This window comes from Ictidomys tridecemlineatus, chromosome 6, assembly GCF_052094955.1.
Source record: "Ictidomys tridecemlineatus isolate mIctTri1 chromosome 6, mIctTri1.hap1, whole genome shotgun sequence".
NCBI lineage: Eukaryota > Metazoa > Chordata > Mammalia > Rodentia > Sciuridae > Ictidomys > Ictidomys tridecemlineatus.
Genome location: NC_135482.1, coordinates 76,215,575 through 76,241,174, shown reverse-complemented (window position 1 = coordinate 76,241,174; position 25,600 = coordinate 76,215,575). Strand labels below are relative to the sequence as shown.

Sequence of the window (25,600 nt, the reverse complement as noted above, 5' to 3'; positions counted from 1 at the left end):
CCAAAAGATGGAATGGTTTAAGAAAGAAATAGAAGATAATTCTATTTGATCTGTTAAAATCAGTCGTAGAAAAATACATGTTATAAACTTTTACCCTCAGTGTTAATCTTAAAAGAAAAATTATATTGGTTTTCCATAAGTGAAGGAATACCTGTACTGATTATATACCGATTATATATCCAGAGTCTGCTAGGGAATGTCTGTAGATTTTAGTATCTCAGGAACCAATCTTTTCCTATTCTGTGAATTGAATGAAGAACTTACTAGTAAACATGATTTGTGGTATATCGATGCAAGCCTACTCTATAATGTGGCAAACAGTAGTAAAAGTACTTCTATGTCCCTCCATCCCCTTTTGCTGGGTTTACAAGGAAGAGTAGTACTGATAATGGGAATCCTAGAGTCTAGGTACCAGCCATCAAATTAGATTAGCCTTATTACCCCAAGCCAATCACTTCTGTAAGTGTTCGTAAACATGACAGGTGAATAACAGTACCTATCTCTGACTCTGGTCTATAAAGTGTAAAATTCTAAGATCAAATGAGGTAAAGTGCTTTCATAAATGGGAAATGCTGTGTGAATTAAATCTTGTATTGCTGCTATTTGTTGTTGTTCTGTTGACTTTTGTGTTGTTTAACTCAGTAGCTCTGGATTCTGGTATAGTTATTATCACTCAATTAGAAAATCTGTATTGTAGCCAATAGTTTATCTCTAGGAATTAGTTTCAAACTTAGCACCTTCTTTTCTCTGTTTAAATGAATAACTGCTATGTTGTCTCTGGGATGCTGTAGTCCTACATATATTTCTAGATTGTTTATCAATGCTGTATTTAAAATGAATTAATAGTAAACGAACTATCTAAATTTGGAAATAGGATTTCCATGGGACATGAAGCAAATGTCCAAGACAAATAAAGGTCACTTGGTTAAGAGTCAGTTCAGATTGCAAAGACCCCTTACAAACAGTATGATAATGCTAAAGATTTTTGTACTCAGGGTACCAGACTCTTTATTGTTAAAGAACAATGTATTGGTGAAATATTGAATTCTGTTCTTTTTCTACAGTGCCTCCAAAGCCATTACATCTGCAGAATTCGCCTTCGTCCAATATACACCAAACCCCCAGGCATAAAGCTTTACCTAGTGCAAGACCAAGGATGGAGGAAATTAAACCTGCCTCTGCTTCTTGTGTCTCAAAAGAAAAACCCAGTAAGGTTTCAGATCTCATCAGTCGCTTTGAAGGAGGCAGGTAAGAGTTAACAATGGGCGAAGGCAGAGGGAAGAAATCAATCTTTGAAAAGATAATAAAGCCATAGGTTTTCTGAATTAAAATAGTATGTAATTCCATTAGCTTTGGTAGGCCTTTAGCACGTGCATTTTTAAAATAACTTAGTCTTGCCCTAGAGTGAATTGTCATTTTCTGTACATTCCCTACATACAGCACCCTAGGCCACCAGGGATAAAATCATTTGCTTTGTGTAGATGTGCTCGCTCTCGTTTCCTGTGTATCTGTGCATGTCTCTCTCTGTCACTCCTTGTTGACTGTTTTGTGGATTACCAGCCATCTGGTTATGAAAGGACACAAAGTTGTCTCTGCTTTTCTCACTTTGTGTGTTTGGGAGTGTGACTCCTGGGGGCTTCTCATCCATGGCTCTCTCTTTTTTCTGACCCATTTTATTTAATGTGAGTCTTCTATATTCATTCAGTCCCTATTTTCCTGCACACTATAACCATCTTGTGGTAGATTTTTCAAAGAGATATTATTCCTTAAAACAGAACTCATGCTAAATTTTAGTTTGGTACTTACAGATAGAATTTATATTCTTTTTAATGTCTGGGGGGAAGGCAGGTGAAATACTATATATTTCTCACTTAAAAAAACCCATATAAGTTGCTTTTCTATATATAAGACCCTCAACTTTTTTTCTTTAAAGAATTTTTTTTTTGCCAGAACTCTCATCACTGACTTAAATAGAATTGTATTTAAAATGTTTATCAGAAAGGTAAGAGAATATGTATCTGTGTGTGTGCTTGTGTGTTTGCATACACACACACACACACACACACACACACACACACACACACACACACACACACATATATATATATACACATATATATACATATCTTTGCTTTCGTCCCAGAAGCTGAGTGTTTTCATTCATCTCTGTGCAATATTTGGGAATGGTTTCCCATTATGTGATCATTTTATTTATGGTATTTCTTATTATTTATGTAGTGAAATTAGAGGTTGGAAATACTTGCAGAATATCCTGAAAGTTGTAGCCAAGCACAAAGGACTTGTGTGAGGACTGCAATGTCCCTCATTTAAAATGGGACCATGTTAGCTACACATTCTGGAAAAGAGTAACTTAGAAGCCTGTTTTCATTCCTGATCAATTGTGCGAACTTTGGTCATAAATCTTTAAACTTTCTCTCCCCCTCAAAGTAGGATTTTTAATTCCTTTGCTATCTTAAATGATAGCAGTCTTTACAAGAATGGTTTAATTTAATTAAAAAGATTTTTTCCCTGCTTCTCAGGGTAAATTGCTTTAATAATAATAGAAAAGTGATCCCTCCTGTTTGCAGGTTTTAGCAGCTATGCTCAGATACTTCCTAATGGAAGGAGGGCTAGGGCCCAGATCCTGTCATTATCGCATGCCAGAGCCCACATCCCTGGTTTTCAGGGATAGCTTTATGAAGACCTGAAGGCAGAGAGTCAGTATTCCAAAGACTGAGGCCTCTCATCCTCACCATTTTGGTAATCCACCCCTTGCATTGCTTTTGGATTCTTCTCTACACATGAAATATGCAGAGTTTTTCTGCTAAATAATATCAGTTTTCTTTTACTCTTTCAAGCTACACCAATTCAAAGTCAATCAAAGTCAATTCTTAATGCAAAGCTTGAAAGTTTGATCTCAATAAAGAGGTGCGATATTTTATGACATTTTAAGCAAGTGTGTTCTGAGTGCAAATAGGGTGTAACATGTTTGGGCAACTATCATGTGGCAAAGTCCTGCCAATGCAAACAGATAATGATATGTTTGCAATGAAGCATTACCAGCACAAACTGGCTGTTTTTTACTCAAGTTTTTTTTTTGTTTTTTCCTCTGATGATACCAAGAGTCCTCAAAAGAACAACATAGAGGAGGAAGAGTTTATTGGAGGCTCATAGTTTCAGAGTTCTCATTCCATAGATGGCTGATTCTGTTGCTCTGGGCCTGAGATGAGGCAGAACATCATAGCAGACAAGTGTTGCAGAGGAAAGCAGCTCAGGACATGGCTATCAGGAAGCAGAGAGAAAGAGTTCTCCTCTCACCAAGGACAAATATATATCCCAAAGGCATACCCCAATGATGTACCTCCTCCAGCCACACCCTGCCTGCCTTCAGTTACCATACAGTTAATCCCTATCGGCGGATTAATAAATGCACTGATTAGGTTAAACTCTCATAAGCCAATCATTTTACCTTTAAACTTTCTTGCATTGTCTCATGCATGAGCTTTTGGGAGACACCTAATATCTAAACCACGACAGTGGCCCTGGGTCTACAGCTCTTTAGTGGGAAATTTGTATTTATATTTTGTTAAGTGATGTCTATATACCTACAGGGTGGTTTTCACTTTTAATCCCAGTTATCACAGCCCAAACTAGCATTTTGTGGGATAAAGGAAGATCACTCAACTGAGTTACTGCAGGAAATTGACAGTAAGAACCAGCATATGCTAGGGTAGAGTCTGGTCAGGATGGTCTACAGCACCTTATCATACTGCTGTTAAGACCTCACCTGTCATAGTTTTATTGGAAGAGTGATTTGGAACAAGTAGATTTTATTTATTTTGTGTGTGGTTTCCTTTCCTCTATCTCTATCAAAGTAAAAGAGAATATTCTTTTTAATTTATGAAGATTTCAGGACTTTAGAAATAAATATTTTCTGCTGAGGTGAACACTGATTTTTTTCAAGGGTACTGCAAGGCCAGCTGTTTCACCTCAAGGTTTGAAATCCACAAAGTAGCAGGAATCTTCTAAGTACTGGTTCAACTTCTGTTTCTATCTCCACATCCCCAGACATACCCTTGATGTCCCTTATGGGAAATTTCCAACTATCATCCAAAGCAGTCCTTCTAAAAAGTCCTGAGCTTGCCTCATTTTGGTTCAGCAGATCTGTTAATCTATCTGCCAGGTTACAAGCACCCAAGAGGGCATGATAAGGAAGACAATTTGACTTAAATCTCCAAGAAGAAATTATCTAGGCCAAGGATATACTCTCCTAGAAGACAAATATCAGGGGTGATGTTTTCCATTTGTATTTGTGTTGGCCACCTACAACTTTTGTGTGTATAACATTTTCCACTACTGAATTTTCCTTCTCTTCCTGTTGTGCTAGTCTTGACCCCTACCTTCGCCCTCCCTCCTTCTCACTTTCTTGCCGTCTATTGTGTATTCTGTTTCCATTCTCCTGTCCAGAGCAGCTGTGGCTAGAGTTGATGGATCAAAGAGAGAAGGCAACTCTCATCTTAGCATGGTCCATGGGAATTGCTCCCCACCCCCACTACCTGCACTGGGGAAGATAACCAGCACTGGACTTTGTTCCCACTTTTTTTTTTCCTTGAGTTTTTTTTTTTTTTTTTTAAGAATGTTTCAGGTACAAAGAGCTAGCATGTTGTCTTTCATCAAGTGGCTGTCTTGGGGCAATCCATTCAAGGAAGATCACTTAGTCCAACTTAATGAAACCTGTATTCTTCACATACTGATGGAAACAATTGCCAGCACATGATGAGGCCATATTTCTGGATCACATTGTACCAGTTTGAGCAGACTCGACAAGAGCTAGAACCCTGGCCACATTTTTGCAGGTGTCTCCATAGAGCTGTTGGTGACCCATCTTACTTTTAAGGGGCAACAAGACAACAAAAGTGTTCCTTGTCTTTTTGTCTGCGGCTTATTCACCTGCTCTTCATTTCATTCATCACCATGACATAGGTGAAGATCATCATGAGATTTAGAGTTGGACTTACCGGTTTGAATTCTGACTTTGGTGCTTGTCAGATGTGACACTGGCCACAAGATGCCTTTTGTGTGTGTGTGTGTGGTACTGGGGATTGAACTAGAGGTGCTCTACCATGGAGCCTCATCCTCAGTCCTTTTTATTTTTAGACAAGATCTCACTAGGTTTCTGGCCTTGAGATTGGCCTCAAACTTGCAATCCTGCTGCCTCAGCCTCTGTAGTAGCTGAGGTTACAGGCATGCACCACTGTGCCCAACTGCATGCAATTTTCTAAGCCTAGATTTCCTTTGGTCCCTACTTTCAGAGTTTTTATGAGGATGAAACACAATGATCACTGTAAAGGGCTTTGCATAGCTTGTGGGACTTAGTAAACATGTGATGGTCTGTGTTATTGTATTATTGTCACAGTCATCATCATTATTATTCATAGTCCATCAAATATTCATTGAAGACTTCCCATAAATCAAGCACTATGCAGAGAGTTAGGAGTAAAGCAGAGAACAAGATAGCACAATGTGCCTCCTTGCAGAGTTTTAGTCTGTTTTTATTTCTTCTCATTTCCAACTTGGAATCCTAGGTTAAAATGCCATGCAAGTATTTACATAGGAACATTGATTTGTACTGGCAGTGAGATTCCATTGTCTTGTGAGAACTATTAGGACTATATAATGTCAAGTGGTAATAAGTCTATAAGGAAGAATAAAATATGGAGATAGTGACGGGTGTGCTGTTTTGGATGGATCCAATCAGAAAAGCCACTTAAAAGGTGAATCTGAGCAGAAACCTAAATGAGGAGGAGGAAGAAGCCACCAGTGTCCTAGGCAGAGCACAGCAGTTGCAGTGACCCCAAAATAGACACATTTGCTTACTGGGGATAGGAAAGAGCAAGGCATAAAGCAAGACCATGGTCAGGGGAGCATGTGTGAGTTGGGGTCACTAGGGGGTGGAGGGTGTACAGTCTTGAAGGTAACATCAGGATATCATTTACCCTCAAGTGTGTGAGAAAGCCCTCTGAGTTTGATTTGACTGGAGGGGATTCAGAGTGGAAACAGACCACTGAGGAGACCAGTTAGAGGGTATTGCAACATGGAAAATTAAGTTTTTAAGAATGTGTTCTGCCATGCAAATAAAAATAACTTTCTGGTTTACCACAAGTTCATAAACTGGGGACTGCTATGCGTATTTTTATTTTACTTTATTTTATTGGTAGCAGGGATTGAACCCAAGGGCACTCAACCACTGAACCACATCCCAGCCATTTTTGTATTTTATTTAGAGATGGGGTCTTGCTGAATTGCTTAGGGCCTCGCTAAGTTGCTGAGTCTGTCTTTGAACTCAAAATCCTCCTGCCTCAGCCTCTTGAGCCAATGAGATTACAGGTGTGTACCACCACACCCAGCTCTGCTATGCTTGTTTTTAAAGTTCTAAGGGAAATAAAAATCTTGATGATTTTATTAAATATAAATAATTTTCTACTTACATCTTTACTAACTAGTCATATTATTAAACAGCTTAAGGAAATGTTCCAGATTCCATAGGTAAACCCAGGCTTATAATCTTTGTTTAACTATTTATTTAAATGTAGATAGCATCCCCAGTACCATGTTTCCAAAGCCATGTGAGATAGCGGGGAAAGTTCCTTTTCCACGACAATAAATTGGTCTAGGTGCTCAGACTTCCATGCCAATGTTTTCACTCTTCCTTTGTACTTTATCTTTTAGTGCATTAGCAAATTATGGTGATATGAAGAAAGATTCTGCTGTGAACTTAAATGCTCCTCGGACCCCAGTACGGCATGGAATAACACCCATACCTCCACAAAAACTCCTCTCCGAGCACCCACCGCAGAGGCAGGGAAATGGTACAGACCAGACTCAGGGCGAACAGACTTGTGTGGCCAATGGTATAATGGCAGCACCAAACCAGATGGAATGTGAAGAGGCTCAAGCAGCCACTGGTCGCCCAGCTACTCCTGTTCAAACTGCTGAACCCTTCCTTGATACACACTTGGTGAACGGAGAAAGAGATGAAAGCGCCATCAATTCTGCATCACCCACAACAAGTGACCATGACGGAGATGTTTCTGACGGTAGCTGCAGGACTCCAAGTATAGGCGCAGTGCTCCCCCTTAAAGAAAGAGAAGTGGAAGCGGAAGCCAAGGTTCAAGAGAGGGAAAATGGAGACAGCCCTGTGGAACTGGAACAGCTGGACCAGCACCAGGAGACAAAGGTAGAGCACAAGGCTAACTCACAGCAGGGCAAGCGCTGCCCAGCGAACAGCAGTTTAAAACTATTTCATTGCACCCATGAAATGAGTGAGTCAGATCATCCCCATCCAGTAGTTAAGGCAGTTTCAAGCTGTGGGCACTAATTCCATCTCTGAGGGAATAGTTCACCTTTCTGTGTAGTTTCTGTTGATCTCTCTATTGCAGTTGCAAGGGTCAGAAACCTGGTGCCAATTTTGATATAGGGAGTTCACAGTCATGTGATCTTCATGTAGGAAGGAAATGTTCTTTGTTGTTCTAGATGTTGGTGCTGCCTCCCTAATGGTTACAGGCTAAGCAAGAAGAAATTTTATGCTCTTCTTCTTTCAACTTCTCTAATCTGGTAAAAAAAAATATTAGACATGGAAGATGAACTTGCCACTAGCAGATGATGCTTTGAAAGACATTAATATGGAAGTATTAAATTATTCAACAGATTATAACTCTTTTCAGACTTCTCATTTTTAAAGTTTTCTTCTCAATACCCAATATAATACTAAGTGGCTTGGTTTTGGAATTAGGAGGCCATTTAGAGATCATTTTAGTCAAGCAGTTCATTAATAGAAGAAATAGTCTAGAAGGGTTCAGTGATTTTCCAAGTTCTACTGCTTTATGTAATTAATATATGGCCCAGACCTTTTGTGCTGTGACACTCAGGGCAGTGCTGTGTCCCAGGTACAACAAATTACAAATCCAAATAGCAAAATGCAGGAATGTCAGTGGCTGCCACAGCCACAGATAGTTTACTGGAGTGGTGAACTGAAGTTCATGTCCTTCCTGAAAAGGGAAGTAGTTTGATGAACTCCCGGAATGGAGTTTCTGCTCCTGTACAAATCTCATCTAACACCTGATTTGCTGGTGAAATACACACATAATTTACCTGTATTCAGGTAAATTAAAATGTTGAATTTTCTTAATGTTAACATAATAGACGATGTTAAGTTTCTTTTGCCACAAGTAAAAGGAAAATATTTAAAAAGGACAAAGTTTACTTAGTATATCATAGACCAAACAATTAGAACCAGGAAATCTTGCTGCTGCTCCTGGCATGTCCACTAACTTGCAGAGATTGTTATATAATTCCAGTAAGAAGGTCATTTGAATTGTATTCTTCATTCATGTCAGTTTAGTTCTTTGGGAATATTCATAAATATAGTTTTTATACAGTATTTAGGACTTCTTAGATCACAGGTACAATATAAGTATCATCCAAAATTTTCCTAGATTAGAAAACTGTTGTGTTTTTTTTTTTAAGGCTATTTACATCTCTGAAGAGAAGAAAAATTTTGTATTGCTCAGTCTCTCACTGATTATGCTAAATAACTATTTGGGGGGTTGAAAATTGAAAAGTTGCAGTTATCAGAAAATTTATAAACAGCAAGTACAAGGCTTACGAGGTTTTTTTTTTTTTATGGTGTTCTGACATGAACACAGGCAGAAACTCAAAAAGGACTCATTCTAAAATATAAGAGTTAAAAATGATTGTTGGTTGTATTGAGAACTTTAACCCAAATGAAAGAAAACTTTTCACTGCCCCTGGGTTGAGGGTAGGGAAGACCCAAAGAGCAAATGGCTTATTTCTTCCAGTTAGTGGATTAATTTTAAATACTGACTCTCAAGCAGTGAAAGTTTAAATCAGGAAGTGAGTGGGAGAAAGTGACTCATGCTTGGTAACATTATCTGAAACAGTAAAGAAAACAGGACATTGATTGCGAAGTGAATCCTTTACATCTCGCATCGCGGTAGACTTTTAGTGTCTCTGCACTTGAACCATGGTGAAAGGAGAAGCCGAGTAGAACCAAGAACACCTTTTGCAGTTGGGATGATGCCCCCAGCAAGTGTTTATAAAACAGTAAGAGCTGTTCTTATTAAGGGAAATACTTTCACTGGGGATGCTGGCACTGGTGGGGTGGTACTTTTTCTACATCATGTTGTATATTGCTGTGTTTGCATGTTTGTCGCTGAGTCTTACTTGGTTTGAGGGAGATTTAACAGGATTTTCTTATTAAATGAGTGGATTAGGGTCCAGCTGGCCTTTCTCCTAATTGGGCTTTTAAGCAGTAGATGGCACAAGCTGTGTGTGGGAAGAAAAAGGAAATTTTCTCTGCAGAGTTGTTGATCCACACACCACATCTCTCCCATCTATAAACAGGATTTAATCTCTATGTGAGGACCCTGTTTTCTTTGTTGTTCTGCAGTTTGCTAGGATGCTTTTGCTCCTTCCAAAAGGCAAGCTTAAATGTTAATAGTGTTAAGATGGAACATTGTGTTAGGTATATTTACTATAGTTACAAAAGAAAATCTTAAAAAATAGAGTTTAGTGTAGTATATCATGGACCAAACAGTTAAGACCAGGAAATCGAGATGCTCCTCTGGCTTGTGTCCTAACAAGCAGTATGACCTTGAACAAGTAAATAAAATTCTTCATTTGTAGTTAAAGGGTGTAAATTGTATGGTTTTTAAGGCCCTTTTCAGTGATACTGTACTAATTTTATGCTGTTACATGTAGATCTAACAGTTGAACTTTAAAGACTTAGTGAGATATTGTATCATAATTCAGGCAACTGAAAAATTACTCTGTCTTTAAATAACTGGATATAGAGGTCTACATGAGGATAGTCAAATAAATTTCATCTTAACCAATATTAAGCTACTAGACATTTTGTAGATGCCCACCAGGGGTGGAAAAATGAGGGGATAAAGAATAGAAGGCAGAATTGCAAAGGAACTTCAGGAAGATAGATACACATTAAATTATATCAAGAACAAACAATAATTGAACTGATTTGAAAACAGTCTCAGTTTGTAAACAGTTTCATTGATTTATCTGAATCATTATGATGAAGAATCACTTTCATGTATGAGTATAGAATACCTTTATTTTTTTACCATGTAGAACAGCTAAGTCTTTGAATCTGTAGAGTCTTCCATACTCTAGCAAACCTACACTCTTCCAATGATTAAACTTTTTGTAACACTAGTGATCTAGAATATAACCAGAGACCTTAAAGCAAGCGTGCATGTATATTTTTAAAGCTAAAAGAAAAAAGTGAGCACTTATGTGATAACTTCAGCTGTCAGTCACCAGGTCTTGGATCTTTAAGTTTAATTATGTATTACAAAGATTGAAAGATTGAAATCTACAAAAGGACCTATTAAAACCCATTAGTTACAGGAAATGAGAAGGGAAAGGAATTTTGTATTGTGAACATGCACCTGTGTGCCAAGTCAGGCAGGCATGTGCCCTCAAGGACACCAAGAGACAGGAATACGATAATTCCTGCCTGGCGTGATGAATTTGGGTTATCATAAATATCTCAAACTATATTAAGTAAACTATTATAAGACTCAGGTTAATTTTCCAATACATTTTTTAATGAATTTAATATATATTTATAGATATAAATATTTTATGTGCTAGATACATACTTAGCTTTATATGATAAACAGATATAAATGTGTAGAATTATACTTTTAAGATGAAAGTTTAATACATCTCTGTTATTGACAAGCTCAAATTAATAAATTATCAAAACCAATAGTTTTATCAAGAATATAACAGGCAGATTAAAAGATGGTTATTTGGCCAAAATGACAAATTGTATAATAAAGTGGCTGATAGATGAATAAGGAAGAATCCATAGTGTAGAGATTAATTGAAATGTTATTTTAGGAAATAAATTTAAATGTACTTCCTGGTTCTTTTTTTTTTTTAAGTGGTAGTTGGACACAGTACCTTTATTTTATTTATTTATTTTTATGTGGTGCTGAGGATCAAACCCAGGGCCTCACATGCGCCAGGCGAGCGCTCTACCCCTGAGCCACAACCCCAGCCTCCCTTTCTTGTTATTTCTGATTTTTAAATTACAATTTTACTTACTTTTACAATTTTACATTTTTATATATGACTGGAGAGGTTATACCTATTAAACATACTAAAATAAGAATTAAGAAAATAGTCATTTAATAGAGAAAGGAATGGCAAGATCACATTCCATAGTAAGTTTTGAATAAAGAAAAAGCAATTAGCCAGGCCGCACGCCTCTAATCCCAGGTAGTCAAGAGGGTGAGGCAGGAGGATAACAAGTTCAAAACCAGCTCAGCAACTTAGCAACGCCCTGAGAACTTAGTGATACCTGTCTCAAAATAAAAGAAAAAGCAGTGCTATAATCCAAGTTAATTTACTTTTCCTCTTTTTCCTTCCATTTCTACTAGGTTTAATTGTAACTCTTAAAATTACTTGCTGATTTGGAAACAAGTGAGACAGTTATGTTCAAAGAATGCTAGTTGGGAGTGGGAGATTGCTGTGTGGTCATGCACAAAGTGGGTTGGGGGGAATGGAAGTAGGAGCAGTGAGCAGGAGCAAGAGGCCATGCTTCAGGAAATATGTCTGGCCTCACAATGAGGCCACACAAGGGTTAGAGAAAAAGTGGAGTAGAGAGCTAAGCTTATTTTCATTTGTTTTGAGTTGGGGCCTCGCTGTGTTGCCCAAGGTAGTCTCAAAACCCTGAGCTCAAGAGATGCTCCTGCCTCAGCCTCCCAAGTAGCTGGGACTGCAAGCAAGCACCCATGTCTGACCAGGGCCAGGCTTAAGAAAAGTTAAGGACAAATTTCAGTGGGCTTTGTATGCTTGATAAGTAGGGCTCCCCTTCACCCCCACTTGAAAACAAACTTTTTTAAAAAAGATTTTTTGAAAACCTGACTAAAGACTTAATAGTGCTCACTAGAAAACAAGAAAATGTAGCGCAAAGCACATTAAATACAAAAACCACCCATGATTCTATTACCCAGGGAGTACCACCTAGATCTTTTTAACATTCCAGCTATTTTTCTGAGCTATGGTTTGAAAACTCATTCAATAGTATAATGTATGTCCACTCTGTATCCTGTTTTGTTGGATTAAACTTAGGTATTTTCCCATGTTAATTCAAATTTTCCATAAGCTGAATCTTATCTGGTTGCAAAAACAATTAAAGCATGGAAGTGACAATGATGACACATCTGTGGGTTTTAGAAAAATGAGTCAGACAAAATGAAAAGCAGATGGAGCAGGGTAAGAAGCAACTGCACTAGTCCAGGTGCAAGACGCAGAGGGTGACAAAGTGAGGTTTAGAAACAAAGACCATTCATTGAGCTACAAGAAGGTGAATGATACATATATTTGTGGAGAAAAAAAATGTAGATTTTGACATAGTGAATTTGAGAGTCCTCTGAGAAGTCTGGGTGAAGATTCTACTACAAAGCTAGAATATTCTGGAAATGTGTTTTATTAGTTAAGTATTCAGGCTTTGGAATTTAAAAGCCTGAGTTCACATGCCTGCTCCATCACTTAACCAACCAGCTGACCTCACACCTGCCACTTTAGCATAATTCTCAAGGCCATGATTTTCTATTGTGTTGGTGACATGGTTGAGATGGCCAACAGGAAGGAAAGTAATGGCACTGGGGACGAGAGAATGGAGTACAGTTGCTAATTGGGTTAAGTTTGTACCATGGAGCTTTATGACACCTGCAAGACATTCATCTGGAGATATTAATCAAGCACATGGAGCCCAAGAAACAGGAGAATTTAAGATGATGTATATTTTGGTGTGCTTAATAGTACTAAAGTAAAGCGTGCAGGAATAGAAAATGCATAGAGCACAGGAACAATGGGAAAAGGAACATGAGGCTTGTCCACAAGGTAAAGGGATGACAGTGTTTCACAAAGCTTGGGGGATGTCAGGGGTACAGACGTGTTGGTGAGCTTTAAGGGGAAGAACATTGTCTACACTTAGAATTGAAATTAGGAATTAATCTGGAGACTGGGTCTTCAGTGGGATTTGATGGCTAACTAGCTCAGTGAACATGGATAACTGAATTAAACTGAGTGAATTTATTTTGCGTATATACTATGGGCAAGGAAGGCACTACCTTGAAAGAAAAGAAAAAAGTTCATCTGTACTTAACCTCCATCAAGCATAACTTTTTTCATCATAAGGTCAGTGGAAAGAGAGAACTCAAAGATAAAGCCAAAAGTTTGAAGCATGGCTCAAGGAGAACTCAGTGTTCTTAGCAAGAGAGTCTTAAGGAGAGTCTGGGATTCACTGAGTGAGATTCTAAGGGGCCACAGTGTAGAGGTTACTCTAAGCTTGGGTCTTGATGAGGCCAGCAGGATATTCTGAAAGGGCATGGAGCTGTCCCATAGTGGAGAAAGTGGTTAGCTTCTTTTTTAGTTAGTGGTAACTTGTGACCATGACTCTGAGGGCCATGGCCAAAGATAGTGGGGCCAGTTGGTAATGTCCTCAGCCTTGCTGAGTGGCATGAAATTCAAGAAGGTAAAAACAAATGAGGTGGGGTGGGGTGGGTAGGAGTTAATCAAGATCAGCAAGTCAAGCAGGGTCCAGGAGGTGTGGGGTTGAACAGAATGTGGAAATGAAGCAGAATTTGGAAAGATCTAGTGCTTGGAGGACATGTGCAGAAAGATCCAGTTTAGTGTGGTTATGCAAGAAATGGAAAGATAAGATCTTACATACAGAGCAGCTGTCTGTGGCGTTAAGAACAAACAAAAAAAGGGAATCCTGTACCATGAACTAGTGGCAGACTCTAGGTTTGAATCCCAGTTCAGCTACATACTGGCTCTGGGATCTTTGTCCTTCCTCCTGCCATATGAGAGAGAGGTTACTTAAACTTCTCTGAGTCTCAATTTTCTCATCTATAAAGTGGAGATTATACATCTATGTTCCAGTGCTGCTGTGAGGCATAGAGCTTGTAAGAGTAGAAAAAAACTTAGAACAGTGCCTTGGTGCTTTGTAAGAGCTGTGTATTTGTTAAATACACATAAATTCTTGTTTCTTATAAGTCAAGATGAGTGAACTCAGACAAAGACATCATAGAATAGATCCAGAATTCAACATATTGTGTATACTGAATATCTCAGCACCTCTCTGTTCTTTTTCAAAACTGAGGTACCCCCTCTATGGGATACAGAGGGATAAGTCCTGTGAATCAGGAATATTGTGAAGATTACATGAAAAAATTCATGTGAAGCACCTAGAATTGTGTATACAATTATGTAAACAATTGTCACTTTCTCACTTTTGTGATAGCTCCCCTTGATTTCTCTGGTCCTTTGTTTATTTAGTAAGAAAGAATCTGTAGAATTTTGGAATATTACAGAATGAAGTTACCCAACACAAATAAAATTTTAAAGTGCTTTTTCAGATGATAGGCCAATTATGAGGCACTAAATATTGCAATCTCATTTTAAATTATCACCTGGAGCCTCTCTGAAGACTTTGACACGGCATTTAAAATGACACATCTAATTTTGATGCATCCATGAATTGTGCTACAAAAACAAATGTTTATTCCCTAAATTATCTTAAATTTTTATGCGAGAATGGGCTTCAGGGGATACCAAGGTGCATATATCTGTATAAAGTCACACTTTTCTTCCCTCCTTATAGGAGAGAATATAATTAACTGGCAGCAGATTTGGACAGAATTGAGAAAAATTTCATTTGATCTCATAGAAACCTGAAAATTTACATAGATCACTTACATGCATGTCTTAAATCTAACCCTTATTTGGCATATGGGGAAAGCTGCAAGAACTTGTAGAAGTTTTGAGTAAATGTTTTTAGAAAAAAATTACTCTTCCTGCTTAAATGTAATTCTGTAACCTGTACACTCAGAAAAATGAGAAATTATATCCCATCTGATTCAAATGTATGATATGTCAAGATCATTGTAGTGTCATGTGTAACTAAGTAAAACAAATTAAAAAAAAAAAAGAAATTGCATATAAGGACATGTTTTGAAGAGTTGTAAAGCATAGTGTCCATATCCAGTTCACTCTAGAAGTAAAGATTTTGCTCTTACAGCATCCATTAGGAAACAAATTGCCCATGGGCGTTGTGTCTACTCCCCCTCTTGGTAGTTGGAGGCATGTGGCAGGGTGGATGGCACCAAGATTTTGAAGAATGAATTGCTGGCTCTACACAAGCATTTTCTGCCTACCCGGTTAATGAACTCTGAGAGCTGCAGCGGGGGTTCTTTGTCCTGCCTCCTGCCATATGGGAGAGTCATGCCAGAAGGTCTGAAAAGAGCTGCAGGAGTTGGTGACATCTGCAAATGAGGAGGCAGAACTGAGACTGAAGTACATTCATGAGTCAGAGAGCACAGTGACTAACAGCCAAGGCTGATCCTAGCCCAGGAAAGGAGCAGGCTCTCCCAATTTTACCCCAAATACAGATTGCAGAATCACATCGGTTACACATCCACATTTTTACATAATGCCCTATTAGTAACTATTGTATTCTGAATCTAATGTATGAAATATGATATGTCAAGAGCTTTGTAATGTTTTGAACAACCAATAAAAGAAAAATTAAAAAAAAAGAAAGGAGCGGGCTCTCCCAGAGGGTCCAGAGGCACAGCCGCTCCAGAAACAGCCTGCAGAGGCATCAGACAGGAAGAGAAAAGTAACTGTGTATTCTATTATTGTAGGAGGAATGTATCTTTTTCAAGTCTGGCAGTTTAGATATAATGTATTTTTGTTTTGATGCAATACCCTGGGAATTGGTTTTTAATATATAATATTTATTTTTTAAAAATCCCTTTAGTTTAAAGAAGGGATATTAAAAGTAAGATGTTTTCTAATGCCATTTATTCAAATTGTTTTGAAATGTCAAGGCTGTTGTTTAGATTTTAACAGAAGAAAGTGAGTTGTTGATTAAATCAATATTGTATAACCATTACTGTTTCCTAAAGGATCACCAGAATAAATGACTTCTTAATAAAGCGCCTGAGGACAAAGTAGGAGTTATATTATTTTGAAGTGGCAAGTATTAAGTAACAATATTTACTTATTTAACTTTCCTATTTTGAAAACATTGCAGGCTAGAGCCCTAATGTATCAACACTTTTAAAACTATTTTATTATTTAAACATACGTCAAATACAGCCTGATGGTATAAAATGAAAAACCAACTGAACTCAATTATACATTATACACAGATCACTTCTGTGATCCCAAAATGTACATGGATTTCTTCCTATCAAAGCAAACAATCAGTTCTGCAACAGGGACACCAGCTAGGTATCCTCCAAGTTAACCCTTTTCTCCGACTGTCTACCTAGAGGTATAGTCAGATCCTACAGGTTGAGGCTTCGTCCCCAAGACTCACCACACCCTTCAGATGCCACTCAGAGTCCCCAGGTTGTGTGCTTATGATGGACAGGCTATATATCATGGTTCCCCCAACCCCCTCCTTGGGTTCAATTAATTTGCTTGGGCAGCTCACAGGACTAAGGAAACACTTTGGATTATTGGTTTATTACAAAGGATACAGATGAAAAGATGGATAGGACAAGATATGGGAGAAGAGGCATGGAGCTGTCATGCTTTCTCTGGGCATTTAGTGATTTAGTAGTTTCCATGGAGACTTCATGGCACAGGTATGATTGCGCAGAGACTGGATGGGGAAACCCAGCAAGGCCTGTCTATTCAGATTCTTCTTGGTCTCTCTCTCCAGGATTCTTTCCTCCAGGGTGTGGGATGGGAGCCCTCCAGAAGGTGAGGGTCTTATGACCTCTGATAAATCAGAATTTCTTTATGACCAGCTCCAGGACAGAAAGGTGGAAGAAGATTAGATTTTTCTGTGATCCACATTGGGGAAGTAACAGTCTAGTATCTGTGGTCTGCTTTGGGGAAGGAGTTCAGAGCCAGGAACTATGGTGCAAAACAAAAATATGTATCATAATGTCACAGAGCCCCATGCATGTGGCTAAATTATATTTTCCCACAAAGGTATTCAGATGTGTTTCAGTAAATAAATTTCTTAAAGTTGGAAGCCATTATTTTTTTCCATTAAAGTGGCTGGATTTTACACACCTGGTTACTAAAATGCTGAAAAGTTTGCTTTAAACAGAATTTGTGCTGGAAAATAATATATAAATCAAAATGAATAATAGGTACCACATTCCATTTTTAGGTGGATTTTATAAGCATATAGTTTGTATTTTGTCAGTCTGTCTTCTCAGGCATACACCACAATCTTATTTTTTGTTGCAAAGAAAGATGAGAGTCAAACTGTGTACTGAATAGTTACTTAAAGTTGTGGACTCTCCTATATGATTGGAATCTAACACAGTCACTTTGTAACTGTGTGACTGTGGGTCAATTACCTGACTTCCTTCAGATCAGGATTTCATTTTGTTGTATGTATGTTGATGAAAAATAGAACTTTTAAAAAATGGGTACCAATTTTATTGAGTTATAAAGAATAGTCAGTTGATGTGAAATCCTTACAACAGTGTTTGGCACATAACAAGCCATCAGTGAATAAGTGTTAACTGTTATTATGATTTTTTTTTTATTAACTTAGAGCAAGCATCCATGAGTCCATGATTTTCTCACCACAAAATTCCTAATAACTTTTCTGCAAACCTATATGTAAGTGAGTGATTAAACCGTATGTCAGCAAGCTTACTTTTGCTTATGTTTGTGTTGGCTTTAGCAAGGTCAGGGAACTGATGTACAGAAGACCATCTGTATGGAAGGAGTATAGCTTTTGCTAATAACTGCTGACATCCCTCTTGGATTTTGCAAAATTTGACCAGAATGTTCACAATTTGCCAAGTTCAGCTAACATATGCCTTGAAGTCAGCAAAAGATTGTTTCTTATAAACATCCTATTTAAGATCCTGTAGGTCTGTGGAAAACCTCCAGGGTGACTTCATTGCATAGTAGTAACACATGACACAATTTCTGTCTTATGAAAAATATTTTATGATGGCACAAATTCTGCTGGACTGCTTTTTTAAAAGATAAGGACAGACTAGAAGCAGACCATATAAAAGACTGTGTGTGAGTCAAGAAGACTCATCATCATTATTAGAATAAAATGAGGGATCAAACTATTGACATTAGAAAACAAATGGAGGTATCTCCAATGCATCTCACGAAATGAGAAACAAGATGCAAAAAGCTCATTTATTGTGATTCCATTTACATGACTTTTGGGAAAAGAACAGATCAGTGGTTACCAGGAGCTGGTATGGGCATCTGGAAATGGAGAGAAGGTTGGTCACCATGGAAATGTTCTGCATTTTAATTGTAGTAGTGGTTACATGATTTAATGCATTTTTCAAACCTCCTAGAAAAATACACCAAAAAGGGTGAATTTTATTATTTGTAAATTATGCCTTAGTGGATCTGACTTTTAAAAACAGAGGATTGGTCATGTCAGTGCAGGCAAGTGTTCTTTCTAGTGTGAAGGATAGCGTTATTTTCTATTTCATCCCCAGAAATATTGATATTTCTCATGTATTATTTTGCACTTGTATCACTTATTACAGATTCAGAAGTCACCTTAGTTTTATTAAGTATTTAAATTTTATTTTCTTTCTCCTTGAAAGAGGAGTTGCTTGAGGGTTTTTCAGTTTCCTGGAATCTACTGTGTGTATGTATGAATGTGTGTACAATTAAATATATCACATATCATAGTATTTAAGTTTTCTATATGAGCTGGGATACTTCTAATCATACATAACACTTAGCCAGATCTAAACAATGACAAACTTCATTGGCTTTGTCCCTGTGGTTATAGGTTAGCTGTGTATGGATTGAACTCCAGCAACCCTTATTCATGTAGATTTCCAAAGAAATCTCTTTTCTTCTGATTTTCCATAAGAATTGGGAGCTCCTGGGCTGGGGATGTGGCTCAAGCGGTAGCACGCTTGCCTAGCATGCGTGGGGCCCGGGTTCGATCCTCAGCACCACATACAAACGAAGATGTTGTGTCTGCCGAGAACTAAGAAAAAATAAATAAATGTTAAAATTCTCTCTCTCTCTCTCTGTCCCCCTCTCTCTCACTCTCTCTCTTTAAAAAAAATAAAAAAATTGGGAGCTCCTGTTGCCAGAGTCCTCAATATATATATATATTTCATCCTGTCTCATTGCCTCCTGAACTATTCATTGTATTGATTTTTTAAAATCATTCAAGGTCTGTTTCCTCAAAAGAAATTACTATACAGCTATAGGGTTTATCTAACCAAATCTGGATGCCATTTAGAAATTGGGGAGCTGGGGGTGGGAGAGGATGCCAGGCAGTCAACCAACAATATTAGTACTTGGCCTTGAATTTATTAAGTTAAATTAAAATCTTGACTAATTGAGGAGATGACTACATAGTTAGTATTTCAATTTTTGAGACCACAGATTATTTACACATTATTATAAAGATTTCACATAAAAATGCTTCATTCTGCTGCTTCTGTAAGAGCAACATAGCTTTTCACATTATAATTAATATCACACATAGAACATAAAGTAGATCTCATATGTTGCACAGAGAAGCATTCATAGAACTTAATAGTGTTTTATCCACAGTTTACAATGTAGCATCTAGCCAGGCATGGTGGCATGTGCTAGTGCTCCCAGCTGCTCAGGAGGGTAAGGCAAGAGGATTGTGAGTTTGAGGACAGTCTGAGCAACAGCATGAAAACACATCTCAAAATAATAATAATAATAATAACAATAAAATGAAGTGTAGCATCTATACACAAATGAGATTCTACTGGCTTAAAACATACTTTGGTTTACTTTGCTACTATTTTTTCCTAAAGCCCTTATTATACTCCTGGAGCAAAATGGTATATCAGCAAAGTTCTAGGTTGAAATTCCTCAATGTAATATGACTTAAGTATAAAATATACAGTGCAGGGCTGGGGTTGTGGCTCAGTGGTGGAGCGATTGCCTTGCACATGTGTGGTACTGGGTTAGATCCTCATCACCACAAAAATAAATAAAGGTATTGTGTTTATCTACAACTAAAAAAAATGCATTTAAAAAAATACAGTGCATTGTAATAAGACAAAGAATGAGGGCTTTGAATAGTTGAAGAAGTCTCCATCGACAAGGAATAGAAATTCAGCTGACTGTCAAAGGAAAAGTCAGTCTTAGACTGTAGAGACATACAGTAAGAGCGCATGCCAGGCAGAGAGGATGGAAAGAAGAAAGGTGCAGAGATGGCCAAAGACATACTTGAATAATGATGAAATGTCTTCAGTTGATATGTTTGGAGGGAAAAAGGTCTTTAAAGATAGAGTGAGAAATGAGTTTGAGGAAGTAAGTAGAGGTTTAAATTACCCTAAATGGTACACAGAGTGTGGATTTTATTTTTTGAGTTAGAGGAAGGATACTGATAGCTTTTGTTTCTATGGGAAGTAGGATTATGTGTGCAAAGCAAACCTTTAGACCAATTACTCATATAGCCATATACAGGGTGGGGGCCGGTAAGGAAACAAATTTTGGAATTAGATCATTTGGAAACTTGATTGGTCTGGGCATAACATGATATGTGCAAAACAGGGTGGCAGTGATGAAAACTTAAAGGGTAAATGCTGGAGACATATCCTGAGTAGGACTTGGTGGCTGTCTAATTCCATGGGAGGGATCCAAAAATAAAGTAATTCAAGCTTCCAAAGCCAGATAACTGGAAAGGGATAGTACCATTACTAGAATGGGAAACTTTGGGGTTTGGTAGTGAGGGAGAGGTTCTCCAAAAAAAAAAAAAAAAAAAAATGAGTTTGACATGGCATCAAAGTACTAATAGATAGACAAAGTGGTTAATATGTGTGGCTAGTACTCCTTCACTCACCCAGCAATATTTTATTGAATGTCAGTGTTTTCAGGGAGGCATTGTAGTAAACACAGGAGCTAGAGAAACTAAGATAGAAATATTTCTATAGGTCTGAGAAGGTAGCTTAGTGGTAGAATGCTTGCCTAGCATTTTGGAGGCCCTGTACTTTATGCTCTCGGTGTAATATTCATTCCAATGTGCAAAATTATGTTGCTTATTACAGAAGCATTGGAATAAGGTGTTTTTATGTGAAGTCTATAATGTGTAAATAATCTGTGGTCTCAAAAAATTGAAATAAGAACTATATAGTCATCATTTCCTCAATTAGTCAACTCAGTAAATTCCTCAATTGATGAACTCAGTAAATTTAGGGCAAAATACCAGCATTGTTGGTTGGAAAAAAAAATGTCCCTAGAATTATGAAACAAGCAAGGTTTTACAAATATATCTGAGGGTTAAGTACAAACAAACTGAGGAAATAATAAAGTGGAATTTAGTTGAAAACAATGTAGGTGGAGCTGCATATGGTGACACATGCCTATAATCTGAGCTACTTGAGAGGCTGAAACAGGAGGATCACAAGTTCAAGGCCAGCCTTAGGAACTTAGTGAGACCCTGTCTTAAAATTAAAAAAAGTCTGGGGTTGCAGCTCAGTAGTAGAGTACTAGCCTATTATGCTTAAGGCCCTGATTTCAATTCCCAATACACAAAAGTAGGGAGATGGAAGGAAAGAAATAATAATGGGGTAGAATGAGGTGAGGGAGGACACAGGTGAAACATAGACATTAACAATGAGTTGATATCTACAAATCTCAGCAAGGGACACATACAGTTCATCTACTACTAGACATAATTGAAATTTTCCTTAAGTATTTTTTTATTGATGGACAGAATACCTTTATTTTATTTGTTTATTTTTATGTGGTGCTGAAGATTAAACCCAATGCCTCACACGTGCAAGGCAAGTGCTCTGCCACTGAGCTATAGCCCCAGCCCCCTAAAGTATTTTTTAAAGGCAAAATGTTTTGTGCATAGAGTCAATAGTTAGACAAGACATCAGAGAGTGTAATGAAATCATTTCCAAAGAATAGCCTGCGAGGTAGGTGAAAATGAGTTAAGTGTAGTGCTAAGAAAAGGAAATGATGTTTCGAGGAAAAGGCAAATGGTAGTGTTGACTGCTGCTACAGAAGTTAAAGAAGCTGTAGTTCCAACCTAATTGCTTGCTTGGTTCTAATTTTGTTCATTTCTGTCTGAACAGATAGACATTTCTGTCTTGTCGGCTGACAGGAATTGAGGACCTGAGAAACTTGAGCAAACTGCTTTGATCAGACCATTAGAGGAGAGGTGTTTATTACTTGAGAAATATTGTCCAGGGTTCATTTCCTGACGTGTGATTATCTGCTCTATTTTTAGGAAACTAATGAACAAAAACTTCACAAAATAGCCAATGAACTTTTGCTTACAGAGAGAGCTTACGTCAACCGACTTGACCTCTTAGATCAGGTAATGTTTTCCCTTTCAGAATCCTTTTATATCTCAGCATTGTACATCATTTAAACCTAATGATTAAAGTGTTATAGAAACTGCAAAGTGGGCTTGTTTTTAGCCAGTGAAAGCTATTTGTTCAAGGAAATCTTTAGCACTTTCAACATTATTGGTGAATTCACTGTGTATGAATATTTTATAATTCACAAAAGTAGAGATTTCTTTCTGTGCAAATCACAAAATGACTTTATCTGTGTCCCACAGTGTTAAACATTAGCCTGTTTTTGTTTTGTTTTTTATCTTTACTCTGATCCTGACTAGGGAGCCATATTACTATTATAATCTAAGATATTGGTGGTTATACCGCTAACATGAATATATGTGATTGTGTTTGAATTGTTTCTGTTTAGCAGAAACAAATCTGAGAGTGATCTTAGTTGGTGCAGTTATAGGATTTTGAGTTTAATTGTTCAACCTTGTATAAGATACTTGTAGTAGTAACTGACATAAAGTCATCCAGCAAATATTTGCTGAATATGTGGATCAACTTAATCACATTTTGTCTTTTCATCATGGGGGTGGGGAGCCTTGTATGATTTCAAATATATTATTAGGGAAGTTTTTAAATGCATTATAACTATTGGAAATTAATGCATCATAATCCTACATTAGCTATAAAAGACATGACATTTAATAGATTGTCTGCAAATAAATTCCTCTTGTTAAAGCTACCCTGTTTGAGTGTTAGTTGTAAGAATTAACCCACTTCTGCCACTGGAAAATTGGAATTTCATGGAAACAGACTGTCCTGGCACACCTTATCCTTGTTATCTAGAGTGATCTATGTGCCTGGTGCAGTGACCCTTGAGGTGCCAGCTTATATGACCTCACTATAAAATAAAACCTCAACTAGAACTTCTCTATCTCAAATAGTGAGGTTAATATACTCTACTATTTAAAATAGTGTATAGCTCAAATAACCACTTTTTAAGAAATTTCACCATAAAACAAAATCAATTTATGAGGAGCTTGGGCCTTTCGAGCAACTTGTTTTCCTTGCAGGAATTATAGACCTTGGAACATTTAGGTGCTCATAGTAAAGATATGTCTTTTTCCTCTTAGCAAGTTTTCTTTCTTTCTTTTTCTTTCTCTTTCTTTTCTTTCTTGATCTTAAGCCAAATTAACTTAGCTACAGTTGCTGACCTTTTAGAATCTTAATATTAATTATTATAGTATCCTACCTATTGGTATCTCTAAGGACATAATTTTGTGTTCTTTTTGCCTCCCAAGAAAATGCAGTGGAGGTGAATTTAGAACATTAACAACCATCTGGACATTATGAAGGAACAGATCTCCTTCTGCCTACATTTAACAGATTGGCAATGAAGAGGTATAGTAGACCTAGTGGAGAATAGCTAAGGCTCAAGGTGGTTCTTTTTTCCTTATTATTTTTTTTTCCTTAATTGTCTCTAAGAGACTTGTTACTCTGTATAGAAGATCCCCCACAACACCCCATCAGTGTTTTAATTTTTCATGTTTTATTGTTCACTAAAAAGCAAATAAACATTTGAGAACTGAAATGAACTTTCGTTCACTCATTGGCCTGTTCTGTTGTGGGAACTAAATCCTGTATCCTCCCTTCTCAAGATACATAAATTTTAATACGGAAAAATAAGATTTAAGTCAACCAATTTCAATAAAGGGCAATATGTAATAAGTGCTGGAGAAGTCATTCAAAACATAAACGGAAATGAAACACCACAGTTACTGTGTGCATGTAAAGTACTTTCACATCCCTTAACTCTGGCTGTAGGTAGGAAGGGTAAATCCTATTAACCTCAATTGGATTTTCTCTGGCACAGAAAGGTATATTATTAACATCCCACAGATAGGAGCGGCGTGTAGGTTAAAAATCAAGCATCCTAATTCTTATTTGTGGTTCTTCCAAATCAGAGTATATATCCTTACTACATTTCAAACAATTGACTTCTTGAATCATGAACTTCTCCATTTATTCAGTAAAATGCTATAAAAGTCCTGCTACAGGCCTAGCACAGTGCTAGTTGGTTAACCCACAAAGTGAAGTAATATTTGCTTTATTCTTTTACTCAGGTATTTTATTGCAAACTATTGGAAGAAGCAAACCGAGGTTCATTTCCAGCAGAGATGGTGAATAAAATCTTTTCTAACATTTCATCAATAAATGCCTTCCATAGTAAATTCCTCTTGCCAGAGCTGGAGAAACGAATGCAAGAATGGTAAGAGGAGTAGACAGAAACGATATGTCTAAGGCAGTCATACAATATGCTGTATTGTTCAGCTTTTCAGTTCAAATAGAAATGCCACACACAGCTCTAGCTAGACATTGTGCCAACTTTTTACATTAAAGACTAAGAAGTTGTGCTACGTTTTCAGCTGAATCTGAAAAGCATTTTATCTCTGCACTCCAAACTGTCTCTTGACTAGTAAAGACAAGATATCAGGGGTAATCTGGACCTTCAAGGATGCCATAGCATCTCTCTTTACTATGGCATTTCTCAACTGCCTGGGAAAAAGAGCTTCTTTATTTTCTACCAGACTCACAGCAAGATGGATCTGAGGAAGCACAGAGTGTGTGTAGAAAGTGAAGACTTCATCTGCAGTCTGTGAATTGGCTTGTTCTACAGAAAAACTTAAGGATTTATTTCTTTATTCGGTCCAGGGAAACCACTCCTCGGATTGGAGACATCCTTCAGAAATTGGCGCCATTCCTTAAGATGTATGGAGAATATGTGAAGGGATTTGATAATGCAATGGAATTGGTCAAAAACATGACAGAACGAGTTCCCCAGTTCAAATCGGTGATTGAAGAAATTCAGGTAACAGGACGGTTTTGTTCAAAGTTACGAATTAATTTTTCTATCAAGGTTATATGGTCTTCTAGATCGAAAATTGCTGATCTAAATTTGTCTGAGATACCCATTCTACTGAATTATGCAAAGATATCTCTAAGAAGTTAAAATACCTGTTGGGCACAGGCCACATACTAAGTGCTAAATTCTCCATTTGTTTATGAGACCAGAGACTGACTGCATTAGGGTTCACATAAATTTGCAGAGCAAATTTCCCCTTTGCGAGTTTCAGAGCTTCACATGTTGGATGGAATATAAACAATGATTGCTATGAACCTTGAGTTTTTGGAATAACAATAATATTTTTAGGTCACTTTATACTGAT

At 37.4% G+C, this 25,600-nt stretch overlaps 1 protein-coding gene and 1 pseudogene across 12 annotated transcripts in view; one reads left to right on the top strand and one right to left on the bottom strand.

Annotated features, from left to right (window-relative positions):
• The window catches only part of Fgd4 (FYVE, RhoGEF and PH domain containing 4), a 200,284-nt gene that overhangs the window by 135,823 nt on the left and 38,861 nt on the right, over positions 1-25,600 (top strand). For 7 of the 12 annotated variants that reach the window (XM_040280817.2, XM_078014912.1, XM_078014914.1 and 4 more), the window contains exons 3-7: positions 1,065-1,248; positions 6,730-7,237; positions 22,313-22,402; positions 24,497-24,642; positions 25,086-25,242. In XM_040280817.2, the coding sequence (XP_040136751.2) occupies positions 1,065-1,248; positions 6,730-7,237; positions 22,313-22,402; positions 24,497-24,642; positions 25,086-25,242 (1,085 nt within the window). Of the gene's footprint in view, positions 1-1,064; positions 1,249-6,729; positions 7,238-22,312; positions 22,403-24,496; positions 24,643-25,085; positions 25,243-25,600 lie in introns of those variants that run through there. The other 5 variants (XR_013422987.1, XR_013422988.1, XM_040280819.2 and 2 more) reach the window with 5 other exon arrangements.
• Positions 4,715-4,885, bottom strand: LOC101978709 (small ribosomal subunit protein uS14 pseudogene; annotated as a pseudogene).